The sequence below is a fragment of the Parasteatoda tepidariorum genome, chromosome 3, assembly GCF_982258835.1.
Source record: "Parasteatoda tepidariorum strain Cologne lab strain chromosome 3, Ptep-v5.0, whole genome shotgun sequence".
NCBI lineage: Eukaryota > Metazoa > Arthropoda > Arachnida > Araneae > Theridiidae > Parasteatoda > Parasteatoda tepidariorum.
This window is the reverse complement of record NC_141757.1, coordinates 18,468,435-18,482,511: the sequence shown is the minus strand read 5'-3', so window position 1 is coordinate 18,482,511 and position 14,077 is coordinate 18,468,435. Positions and strand designations below refer to the sequence as shown.

The 14,077-nt window shown below is 31.3% G+C and overlaps 1 protein-coding gene across 1 annotated transcript in view; it reads left to right on the top strand.

Moving 5' to 3' along the window:
* Window positions 1–10,564: 10,564 nt before the first annotated feature.
* LOC107455260 (uncharacterized) overlaps window positions 10,565–14,077 on the top strand; it is a 59,638-nt gene continuing 56,125 nt past the window's right edge. The window contains exon 1 of the mRNA XM_043045663.3: window positions 10,565–11,074. Coding sequence (XP_042901597.2) covers window positions 11,036–11,074 — 39 coding nt within the window. The 5' untranslated portion in view covers window positions 10,565–11,035. The remainder of the gene's footprint in view (window positions 11,075–14,077) is intronic.

Genomic DNA, 14,077 nt, shown 5'->3' with positions numbered 1-14,077 from the left:
AAGGTACAATAAAAGCCTTTACGGCAATTTTCTCTTTATTCTGTGAAAAAAAAAATTTTTTCCGGTATTTAACAGGCAAAAATGGCAAAGTAATCCAGAGGCAACAAACTAGTTCCGGTCCTTTAACGATTGCCGTCGCTTTGCCTGAAATGCCATGCACTGGCCCTCATTCTGGCCCAGATTTCACTTTATTAACGGAACCGATACGGCAATGAAAAGCCCGCCGTAACGGCACTTTAGGTGAGCCGACATTGTCCCTTCACTAGCCCTAAAGTCGTGTGCTTGTTGGGAATTTTTCTTCTTTGTAACAGGTTGTATATAACAATTAAATTGACTAACACAAACAAGTAAAGGAACCTCAACTAAATATTTTAGACTAGTTATTGCTAAATAGAACAAATGTTATTTACAGTTAAAAGCTGGGTCGCATTTCATTTCTATACATAAGTTTACCGAAATTTCCCATGAACTATAAAATTGTGTGTAAAGTGGTAAAGTGTCCATGAAATGACCCATATCATTTCTGGAGAATCCCAGAAACAAGCCTCACGGGAAACTAAAATTTCAAAATGTGTTTACGCTACTCGCCTGCAGCGTCTGTTGAGCTTTTATGGTCCATAAAATTCTCAAGAAGAAAAAAAAGAACAAAATATTCGAGTACTCGCATAATCGGCGAGCTTCTCTCTCTACAGGTCATCTCGGCAGAGATATAACGATTTTGGATTATTGAAACTGAAACTAGTTCTAACCTTTAATAGCTGAAAAGAGGAAGAAATCATTTCATTATTATTCAACCTATCGCAAAAATCGATTTTATTCGAAGTAGTTCAAAAACTTTTATTTCTTACACGACCAGTTGAAATGTGGTTAATAAAAAGTTACGAGAATTTCTTAAAAATCTGAATAATCTTATGCATAAAGTCAACAAGTAAATCAATTTCTGAAACTCATAACTGAGAACACTTAAAATGTATGCACTGAGAGTAGACTATAAACTTTATACTCGTTAAATAAAAAGTGTCCAATATGGAAATCAAATGATCAACAAAACAATTGAATCGATATGCTAAGTTGTCCAAGTTTGGTCTTTTGAAATATTGTTAAGTATTAGATTTCTCTTTAAGGTGGTCATCATATAAAATAACACATTCTGGTGAATAGTATAATATTTCAATAACTGTTGTTAGTTTGTAACAGTTATTCACGATTATTAGGATTTCTTCTGTTTATGTTTGCCAATGTAATTTTCGTTAAAAATGAAAATGGCGTGAGAAAAGAAAACACGTTTCAGATTGTTTTTGCTGGATTCTTATTGGCTCTTAAATCACAACGTAGTATTCCATAATTAACAAAGAAGGAGCAGATTTGAAATTGCGAAACTGAGTGGGAAAATGTAATGGAAATCGATGATTCAATTTTATTACTATCGTTGAACAGCCAACCCAATTTCGGATTTACGACTACTAATGTTCATCTCCGAAGACTTATAATTTCGAACCCAATCCAGAAGACAAATGAACTCCTGGATCAAGTATTAGGAGAAATTTACGTTCGTGAATGACTTTTTTTGATAGAACTAACGCTCAATTGCGTTACATGAAACGGACCTCCCACGGTTAGTCTGACGGCAAGGAGAATCTAATCCATGATCCGTCTACCACTTATGATATTTTACGTCAGCAGTGTGGTCAGTGCGTACCGGGAGCGGAATTTGTATTGACAGGCCATTGCTGGGATTCGAACTCGGTCCACCTCATTGGAAGGCAAACGCTCTATTTCTTGAGCCACCACCGTTCAATTCGATTTATTAAAAAAGCATTAAGATTTAGTTATTAGTTCAAGAACTATCAACTGTTAAAGAAGTAAAAAAAAATTATGTTGGCTAATCTACAGCCCGTTGAAATGCAACTACGGACAAAAAGTTTTACGTTCTGAAAAACCCATTTTCAATTATAAATTTAAAGCGAGTTTTTTTTAAATTTCATTGTGTTACAAAATCATTACAATTTTAAATTCTCCTTTCTTGTTTTAATTATTTATTTATTTATTTATTTATTTATTTATTCTTTTTTTTCTTTAAATAAGATTGTTTATCCATTGCTATTAAAAAAATCATTTTCTTTCGAGACTTAATATGATGCTCACGCTTGACTTGATGTCGAAGGTAACAAAAAAAATTAATAAACTGAATAAAAAATACAAGAAAGAAATTAGATGTTACTAGATATAAATCATAATATTTATATTTTAAAAAAAATTTAACTCTCAGAAGATATAAAAACTGTTTACAGTTCGAATTGTTTAACGATGAATGGTGTACTCTACACTAGGGTTCACTGCAAGCTCCTTACTCCCTATACTTCCGGGTAACTGTTTCCGGTGTAATTTGAGGCCATTTGCTCACAACGTGATCATTGTTTTTTGAGACTCCCTTGAGTAGTATTTCTTGTATAGGTGTATTTGTTAACTGTATTTGTGTTTAAAAGAAGAATCGTTATAAGAATCGTCTTTTGGAGACCTGCCATTTCAAAACGTAGGAATCATCATTTGAAGAAGAAAAAAAAGATCGTTATAAAACACTTCTTACCTTTTCAACAATATACCAACTTCAAAGTTTAAATCTGAATGATGATATGTAACATGAACTCAATCTCGCTGCTCGAACAATATTCTAACACTAACATATGATGCGGCATGGAGTGCAACAAGAACAGTAATAAACAAGTGAAAAGAGGCCTAATCGGGACTGCCGGGAAAAAAATTCACTCTAATTCTAGCAACCTGTTACATATTTTAACAATACATCTATAAATAACTAAAATAAATTATCAATTCAAACTCACCAAAATTACCTAATATCATTAAATATCTTATGAAATACAGCAGATTGGAGCTCAGAAATTAAATAGTTTATATCTTTTATTAAAAACAAAATTATCTGAAGATATCGCCTCGCATAATAAACTGTAGTAAGCAGCTGTATACTTTTCAACCGGAAGTAGAGTAAGCCATGAGTTGAGATTAGTAAATATTGAAAACATCATCAATATAAAGTTACTGTTATAGATTATTAACCACTGATCTCAATTATTTAACAGGATATTGCAGATTCAGTGCATGCGAGCTTGAAGCAGACATTAGAGAACAACCAGTGTGAATTGTAGAATAGGGTATCCGGAATTATCTCTCTTTCATTGGCCTCATAATTTTCGCCCTTTAATCATCCATTTTTTCTTTTTCTTTGAGTGCATATTGCTAATTCTTGAAGCTAGAAACCCTAGTGAGTTTGTGGTCAAGAACGTACACATTCCATTTGTTTTCTTGATATTTCAATAGGATATTAAATTTAAAATAAAAAAAACTCAAGTGCCTGACTTCGATCTAATCTTAACAGCTTAATAATAATAAAACTAAAAAAACGCATTGTAACTTTTTTATAATTGAATATTCAAAAGTTCACTTCTTCACCTTCCCAATAAAAATAAAAAATAATGATAATTTCTATTGCCGAATCCCTGTTGATTTCTGTTTTGAGAATTTTTAATTATAACGATAAGGCAAATGTTTGAATATCTTTTAAAAAAGCATTACTACCGGGTTTGTTTGCTTTTTAAAAAAATCTCGGGACGCTGATATACCTACTAATAGAGGGAGACAGGAAATAAATTAGGTTCATATACACTTTATTTTAATAATTATTAGAATCTCTCAACGAAACTTACTAATAAACATGAAACATTTCTACTAGTATGATATCTGCAAAATTTCAGAAACTACTTTTGACCTTATTGAAGAGCATTAAATGTAACCCTAAATTTTCTGCTTAATGCTACTGACCTACCTAAATGGTACAGACTTATCTACAGACATTTTGAACGATTCCTTCCTGATTCCTGAAGAACATTAGAATAGACCCTGGAAGAATATTGCCTAAGTCTTATGAGGTTCAGCACTAACCCTCATCTCCAAAACGAACTTAACGCTAATTCTATTAGAGTCGTATGAACAAATTGGCCATTTATGTGCGGTAGAAAAATCTAGAAAAAGGGCCCTACACCATTCCTAAACGTCTATGGTCTATATGCTACAGCTGCGGTTTGGCAAAACCCTTGGTTCCGTAGAAGAATCACAGAAGTTTCAAGAGTTGGGGCTTTTTTTAGATTGTAATAATCATATTTATATCCAACTAAAAATCCATAATTTATTTAATATTTCCATTGCTAACATAAAATTATTTTGTAATGCCAATGAAAGAAAAAGGTTAGCAAACTCAAAAATACATTTCGTTAAATAACAAAAAATTGAATATATTATGAAAAGAATACATTTATAAAAAATTTCATAAGAATTTTCCATCTAGCTTTTCTACTCAAAATAGAATGACAGAAATCAAGAGTAAAGAATTACGCTTTTCGGATAACTTTTCGCACTATTTGCATCAGTACTTTTTGGAAAACTATCATTCAGCATATTTCCTTTATTTTTGTATATGCCTGCTTCAAGAACAAATTCACAATTTAAAATATTTCATTCTACACATTAAATATATTTAAAAATAATTAGTAGTCCCTTTTTGGCAAGTATGGCAGGCGTCGTGGCTTATTCCTCAATGTCTAACTGCATGCTAGACCATGTCCAGGAGGTCACGAATCCTCAAAAAGTCCGACACAAAGAGAGGTGTTGAGTTCGAAATTAATTAGATAGTTTTGAGTTTCCTGTTCTGGCAACCTTTTCTTGAGGCTGGTGGGAACGCCTAATAGGAGTTGTCAAGCGATGTCTACGAAAGGTACTCGGACGTGCACTTCTTGACGAGGAAGGTCTGTCGACGACCCTCATTGGAATAGAAGCCGCTCTGAACAGCCGACCATTGGTCTACGAAAGTGGAAAAGATGACAGTTCCACAGCCTTAACACCCAGCCATTTCTTGACAGGACGAAAAGTAACGGCCATTCCATCCAGCCCAAATAACAACACAAAACTAAGAAAAATCTACAAGCAGCAGCAGGACAAGTGGTCACTTCATCAAGTTCGTAATCAGGACAATATCATTAACGTCCGAATTGGCGATATTGTACTCATATAAGAAGATGTCCGACCACGGCACATGTGGAAGAAAGCTAGAGTGGTGAACTTGCATGAAGGACGAGATGGAAAAATAAGATCCTGTGAGCTGAGAGTTAATTGTCACAATATAAACCGCCCGGTAGCTCTGGTCATCCCCCTCGAGGTCGACCAGGGTGGGGAGGATGTTGAGTTCGAAATTAATTAGACAGTTTTGAGTTTCCTGTTCTGGCAACCATTTCTCGCTGTTATATTTCTTTGAGGTAAATAAAGTTAAGTTTTCAGTTTGTTCTACGTGATATTCAGTCTAATTTACTCTCAACAAAGTCCAATAAGAGATGTAAGACAGGTAATGAACTTTATAATGCCAGGGTTTCACCAAAAACGCTCGGCCGTTTAGGGTTTCTTATCCAAAAAAATATTTGAACCAGGGCCGTAACTACGCCGGGGCAGCCGGGGCACCGCCCCGGGGCCCCGACGGTCTAGGGGACCTCATATGAAGAGACCACATCATGTTTGTTTTTTTTTTCAAAATAAAGCACTCTAATTATATATATGTAGGAAAGAAATTGTGTTAAGATAGTGTTGATGAAAATTTTCTTTTTTGTAATTGCGTACCTAGTATAACATAAAGGGAAGGGTAAAAAACGGTAAAACACCTTTTCACAAATTATTTCCCTTTCTTAAAAGAACAAACACGCTTTGCAGAGGAGGGGAAAGGCCACAGCTGCATGTAGTTGATTGCGTCAGACCCAGTGGCAGAGGGCCCCTCTAAAATTTAGATGATGGGGCAAACGATGCGTTTCACCCCTCCTGAAATTTAGACACTCACAAAAATAAAGTCAAGTAAAATCAGTAATTTAAAAAAAAAAAGGATTTTTTTCAATTTTGAAGCTATTTTTGAAATAGAAAACTTTATATTCCTCTAACATTTATGTGCCTTGCCTCTTCTGATATTTAGTTATTCGCCAAGACGAAGTCTAGTAAAATAGGTAATTTTAGAGGAAAAAAAAGGCTATTCTTTTTCAGCTTTGAAGATATACATCAAGTTATTCTGTTATGGGCGATTAATATGTTTTCTGACTTTTGAAAAAGTAAAGTGAAAGTAGAAAAAGTATTTTATTTCCAACTTTTAATCTATTTTCTACCGAAATATTAATGAGGGGGCGAACATAGTTTTTCGCCCCTTCTGAAATTTCAAAGTGTTAAAAAATAATAAAAATTGGTAACTAAAAAAAAAATGTCATCTTTGAATCTATTTTCCAAATAGAAAGCTTTATTTTCTTCTGAAATAAAAGTAAGGGGGCGAAAAATTTGCTTCTCATTTTCTGAAATTTAGACATTAATAGAAGAAAATCAAGTAAAGTTGAAAATTTTAGTAGAAAAAAATTGTTTTGTTTCATAACTTCGACGATATTTTCCAAATAAAAAACTTCATTTTCCTCTTAAATTATAGTAAGGTGATAGAAAACTTTAATTTCTTCTGATATAAAGTAAGGGGGGCTAAAAAATTCTTTGTATCTTCAGAAATTTAGACATTTGAAATAATAAAGTCCAGTAAAATTGTTTTTTTTTTTTTTTTAAAAAAAAAACTTTGAAGCTATTTTTCAAAAAGAAAATTTTATTTTCTTCTTAAAGTGAGGAGGTGAAGAATATACTTCACCCCTTCTGAATTTCAGACATTCGCAAGAATAAAGTCGAGTGAAATTTATATTTAACTCTTATTTTCGACTTTAAAGCTATTTTCCAAATCGAAAACCTTAGCCTCCCCTTCCGAAAATTTGACATTCGCTATAATAAAGTAAAACAGAATTGAGAATTTCAGAAAAAGAAATTACTTTTTTTCCCAATTTGATAGCTATTTTTCAAATTGAAATAGAAATCCCCCCCCCCAAGAAAAATTCGTCGGTTTTGTTTCAATTTTTTTCTACATATTACAACTTTTAATTTATTAAAAAAATTTGAAACAAAAACACGAAAAGAGAAGAGGAGCACATCATAAAAAAACATTACAAGTGTTTAGAAAACTAAAATAAGCACCACTGTTTTGCATCCTGAAAAATGCATTCTACACTGAGACTAAGGCTGAGGGCAGGCTGCTTTTGCTTTCCTCAGTGAAGAATCAATTAGAATCTACATCATTTAGAATGTAGAACGCCTTATCTTAACAATTTGTTCTTGTGGAATATAACATTTCTTTCAATTTGTTTTTGTGGTATATCTATTTCACTGAGGGACGAAAAAGCTGCTGGTTGCGAGCTTGCTCTCAGCCTAATAGATATATTTGAAAGCATCTTTTGACTGTGGGTGGTATGAAGGTGTTAAAACCTTCATACCCCCCACAGAGTTGACCCACAGTTATCTGACTCCTCAAAAAATAGCCATCTCCTTTTACACCATAGGAAAATGACCTTTTCCTTCTTTAAATTGCCTTAATCATTTTTATGACCCTGGGCTCTTTTGTGCTTTTATAAAATGTCATATATTTACAGTACCACTATATGTCCCTTAAGTTGTTAAACTAGAAATTATCTAGATGTTCTAGGAAAATGGATGTAAGCTTTTAAGGGATCCAAGGGGATGACTCTTGTTAACATTTACTTAGGTAATTTTGTCAAGAGATTTTTTTTGAGACAAACGTAAAACGCTGCAGTTAAATTCCAGTTTTTAACTCATTTAATTGCGTCATTTAAATTAACCATTTTTAATTGAGATATAAATTTTCTGTTACCTTTTGTTTTGTTCAATTTTTGAAATTAAAATTTTACTTCAATTAAGAGTTTTTAAAATTATTTGCAACTTCATTTTTTCAAACATAAATCGTGATATCAATAATTCCCATTCTTAATAAAAATTTTCTTTGGAAAACAAGAAAACCAAATGTAAATTTATTTATAAGATGGTAAGTAAATGTTTGCATTAACTCATTTAATACATTTAAATTTTATATTTATATACTGTTAGAATTCTTTTATAAGAATGGTAACATAAAAATAGCTTTTTTTTATGTTCGTATATAAAATTTGATTTGTATAGTACTTTAATTGATAATTTTACTGTTTATTGTGTGCATGGATTTTGTTCTGATTTTATATTTTTTAAATTATTAAGGCCTTTAAATTTTTTAAATTGGAACTTCGAATTTTTAGGGTTTTTAACAACTTTGTTTTCAGTAAAAAATGAAATTCAATCTTTATTTTATATAAAAAAAATCGTACTTAATTTAATAAAAAAGCTATGAACACCAGCTTAGAAATCCGTAGCAATTAAAATTCATTGCCATGACAAACCATTAAAAAGAATTTTTTTTTTTTTTAATTAGCAAATATGCTTTGATTTTTTCTCATTTTTCTTTCATATAAAAAAAAAAAAAAAAAAAAAAACTATTACTCTTTGTCATAATTTTGAATCAGAGATATGATTACATGGCGTCAGGAATACATAGGCCAAATATTCAAGAACGAATTCTTTTCAAAATATAGCTATATTTTCTAGGGACCTGTCCATATTGGAGTAAAGCAACTTTGTTTTTTGTTAATCGATGTATATAGAGAAAAAATTTCTGTTTATTTTTTCAATTAGGACTTTTTAAAATGTGGATATATGTGCCGATAGAAAAAAAAATCTATAATTTCCTTCAGTTTCCATAACGCGATCAAAAAATTTTAGATTTGAAACTAAAAAATTATTTTAATTATTATAATGATCTTGTCTTGAAAAGACCTTCCTAACGGTATAGTAACCGGATTCAACAGGTTTATAAAATTGGTATTTTATGATTAGCATTATATTTAGAGGAAAAGGAGGCTACTGTGGGCATGGGGGACAAGAGGAGACAACATGAATAGCCTTTTTTTCCCCTAGTCATATTTCCGCGGTGAGATGCCGTAAATTGGAAACATTTACGTGCAGTGAACCAAAAACGTACCATCCTGAATAACTTTTAATTTAATGATCGGATCTTCACGTTCTAGGACTCCATCTTAAGAATTCGAGGGTGTGACTTCAAATATGCAAATTAATTTGTGCACGATATTTTATTTTAAGTTACGCAATCAGACACAAAAGCATACTTTCCCTGAATAAACATAACTTTTGATCAACAGATTCGATTTTCTAACCCCCGTAATATAGGTAGCTGTAATCTGGGAAATATGGTCCCAATAGTTGGGTCGGGTGAGCTATCCAAAGTTTGGACCCCCAAATGTTAAGGGAATTGAAAAATTTTTGCACACTATTATAAAATTCTTTTATCTAAAGATAATTCCATGCGAAAAATAACTTTTAGTAAATATTTAGTATTTTTTATTTAATAATAGTCTGATGTTGTTGATCATTTACGTTGCACTAGTGCTAAACAATAGGCTATTGGCGACGGTTTGGGAAACATCCCTTGAGGTTTGATCCTCTGCTGAGGGGATGGCACCCTCGCTTCGGTAGCCTGGCGACCTGCACGTGAAGTCGAACATTTTATGGTAGAACAATTTAACGAGGACCAATACCGCACACCCTCGGTCCCAACGCAGACTGATCCAAGTGGTCACACACCCGCACACTGACAGCAGATAGTGAGGCTTGACTTCGGTGATCTGCTGGGAACCGTGTCTTAACGATCAGTCAACAATAATAGCGGGACAATAATAGCCTGAAAACTTTTGAATCGCAAGGCATATTTTTTTTTTTTTTTTTAATCATTTTAAAGTATCTAATTCCACATGGAAAATACAAAATTTGTGCGAAATTGATTGATTAGTTCTTGAGAAATTGAGTTTTATAAGTACGATTTTTTTAAAATTTAATTTCTCAGGATTAATCGATTTCGCTGAAATTTTGCATTTTGCCATGTGGAAAACTTACAATGATTTGTTATCCAATTTATTTGCGAACAAATAACTTGTTTTCATAAACATATTCGATAACATAATACATAAATAGCTAAAATGACGATTAGAGATGGAGTAGTGAAAGTTTTTGAAAGGGCCTCCGCCAAAAACTTTTGCCCCAGGACCCCGAGGGCTGAAGTTACGGCACTGAACATGGGTCGAATGGGTTTCTAGGTTCTTTTTCCTTTTATCCTTCTTCTTTTTTTTTTTTTTTTTTTTTTTTTTTTTTTGCAAGAGCACTGGAGAAAATAAATATTAAAAATCCCTTGTCTGGAGCCTCGCAAAGGGCGCAAAATCTCTAGTCATAGGATTCAAATTTATATTAAGGAACGTTTTCTCTTCACGCTTGTAAGAATGTTAAAAATATATATGTTAAAAATATATATAAATATATTGCATATTTGGTTCGTATGTCATGGGTGAATCGGCTACATTGAAAATGGATCCTTCTCAGATTCTGCTGCTATGTGCCCTCCCCATCATCACCGCTTGCAGAAAATTTACAGATGTGAATTCAGTTATGAAAAAGATAATCTGATTGGCAAGTTATTCGCTGGCATATATTTTTCACCAATCAGGTTCACACTCGCATCACCGAATTCACATCGCGAATTTTTCGTAAGCAAAGAAAACGGTTAAGAGCCAGTATCAATCTTTCATTGCAGAAGCTAAAATGATCTAAATTGCTAACCAGTTTTATAGTTATACTAACTAAGACACATTTCGATTGAATAGCTAGTCAAAATGCCAGTAAATTGCTTCTAGTAGTATAAACACTTATTGAGGAACAACCCTGCCATGTGCTGTCAGTCTGAATTTGCTTTATATGCTGAGGTTGCCATTTTACAATTATATAGTTTCTTTTTTGCTCTTATAGCAGGCAGAAAAAAGCAAACGGAAGCGAATGAAACAAACAAATACATTTTTAGTGGAAATTGTTTCTTCTCAAGCGTATGCTCCGTTTACAAGATTTGCGAAATCACGATTTTTCGTAATAATTAACTCTTTAAATTTCTTAGAAATGTTTTGATGTATGAACAATTCGTTGTTTAACTGTACAATAAGAGTGTTTTATAAAATTTTTCGTGAAAATGGATGAAGATCTTCTTGCCGATGATGGACAGTTCAAGGTGAATTATTTTCATTTTAAATTTTACCACATTTTCTATGCATGTAATCGTACTTATGTTATTTCATAAATAGTTATCCATTTCTCAAAATTAACATCAATATTTTTTACTCTTTGCGATCACCTACCTTGCTTAATGTTTACATTTTACAATGCCATAAAAAATAAACTCTACTAATATTGACGAATCAAGTATCTTATTAAAAATTCATATGTAATGTAATAACGTTATACAGTTCGATTTCTAATAGCATTTGAATTGATCTTAGATTTTTCAATTGAAAAGGGGGAACTAATTTTTTCATGAAATGTTTGAAATTTATGTCTTAATTATCAACTCATTTTCGATATTTGATGAAATAATTTTAAGAAATTTTATATTCGAACTTGCACCATTAAAAGTCGTAAATTTTGGTGATCCTGGGGCAGTGACATGAAGGAAACTTCGAAACAAAACAAAAAAATCTCAGAAGGGGATCAAATCAACACCTCTGGCTAAACTGCTGCATATTATTTTTTAAATTCTTTTTAAAAAGATAAAGACTGTTACTTTAAAGTTAATGGAACTCATCACTTTTGTAAAAATAATTTTTTCAATCTAAATTGTATTTTAAACTAATCATTTATGATATTTAGTTGTTTTAAAATTAATTTATCATTTAGATAGCTTTAGAAATTAACTTATCATTTTTTTCTAATTGAAATTTAAGTGAATTGATAGTAACTAATTACATTTCAAATAATAATGACGCAAATAAACTAGATTTTATACTGTAGCAGTTTATTTAAAAAAAACAAAAATGGCCTGTTGTCTTTTCTAATGTGCTCAATTTTTTTTTTTTTTTTTTTTTTTTTTTGCATCTTAAGAATGTTTCTTATTAGAGATGCTCTAAATTTGAATACATTAAAGATTTTCCAATTTAGGGAAGCGGTGGGTGGTTTTGGTGGATGCCTAATAGCACTTGAAGTGCACTGTGTCAGAACTGATCCCCATGGCAGAATTTTTTCCAGCTATCTGCGACAATACTCTCTAGTACTAATATCTTTATGAAAGATACTTTTAATAATAACGAACATATATGTTACTAATCTAAATCTAAAATAACAAAAGCACTGTGTTTACAAAGAAAGCTATAGTATATATATATATTTTTTTTTTTTTTTGAACATGTAATAATTTTTTATTCTAATATTATGGGTGATATTCTTGTATTTTGTTGGGGGGGGGGAGGGAACAAATTAATTCCTTCTTCGCATTTTGTAAATAATCATTCAATTAAAAAAATAATTAAAAACCATGAAATCTGTAGTAGTAATTGCCAAAAAAATATAGACGACGAAATAATGCGAATCAGACTCTCATAATGCTTGTTTCATTTTGAGATTAGATAATAGGATAGGAAAAAAATAGGATTTCAAAACTATGAAGAAATCAATAGCAATAACTGATAATCTTTCGGATTTTTTGCCTTATAAGTAAATATTCAAATGCATGATTTCAATTTTCTATATTGTTTAAAATATATTGAGATATTTAAAAACCACATTAAAATCAATATCAATAACTGGCAAAAGTACAATTGAAGCATTACATTGATTTATGATACTATCGCCGTAAATGTAAATTGGGCGTGTCAAGAAGTTATTATCTAAATCCGTGATTCCAATATTGCGTGTAAATTTCTGTTGAAAAGAAAGATAAAATTATTTGCTTTTCTAAAGAAAAATCTTTCTGCAAGAACTCTATAACATTCTGCGACTGTGTTGCCGTGTCGCTGCGATTCTGTCACGGGGGAACTGATAATATTAACGTTATCAAAGATTGCATTAAATCAAAAATGAAATTGTTTTCTCTTTCAAAAATGCTTTATGGTTTGTTTTTTTTTTGCTTCCAATGCAGTAGGCGATGTAGACATTATCCTAACGCAGTGTGAAATAAAAAGAAACGAAAAATACAAATATAGAAAGATATGAAATATACAAAAGCAAAACATCAAACACGAAAATTAAATCAAGAACTTAAATTAAAATGCTTTATGTATGGCTCTTAAAATTGTCAAGTTATAAAAAGTGAGTCTTAACCAACTTCCTGCTGGCTATCATATCATAAGGGTAAATTCTTTTTCATTATGCCTATTTTTGAAAAAAATTTTGAATAATCAGCTATAGGGAAATTATTAAAGAACTCTCTATCAAAATGCCTATAGCCAGACAGTAAAAACATACCAAGAGTTAAAAGATTCTCTAAAAAAGTTTTTAAAAAATAGATACTAAGTCGGTCACAGAATCATGGGGGAAATTTTATCGTTACTAAATTTTTACTCAAAAACCTTTTTTAATCATTCTCAAGGAAAATTAATATTTGGCCCAATATTCGGCCAACTGAATATTTTTGCAAAAGCGCCAAATAATCATTACCTATCTAATTATTGTGATCGTTGCTCTCAAAAATGGAGTTAAAAACGATTTCATAGCTCTCACTGTTACAGTAAAAAAATTTCAAAATTTTCAAATGGCGTCAAGCATTTTTTTTAGAATGAAGTTAGAATGATATTTTTAGCCAAGAAATTCTGACATTCGGATTTTGCCAAGCACCCACATTTTTTAAGGTCATTGACAAGAAGAGAATGTAATGTGATAAAAACCTTAAACAGAGGGGGAAAAATTACAAAGAAAGCATTTTTATGTTATAAAAAATTTTGACTTGTCTATTCTCACGTGTCTTTAAGCTTTTTTAAATGATGAATGAAGGTATCATCTATATTATAATTACATAATTACTGTTGTACAAAAATTTTGTAGTATATTCACTGTTTTCATTTTGAGATTTTTAGAAAATTAGATTTTGAACTGAATTGAAATTTTAAATTGAATATTGTTATGAGAGAATATAAAATAATTAATACTGGTACTGCTTATTCTTTTTAATACAATGGTACTAGAAAAATGTTCCATTCTCAATATTTTGAAACTATTATGAGTTGCTCGGTATTGATAGAATGAA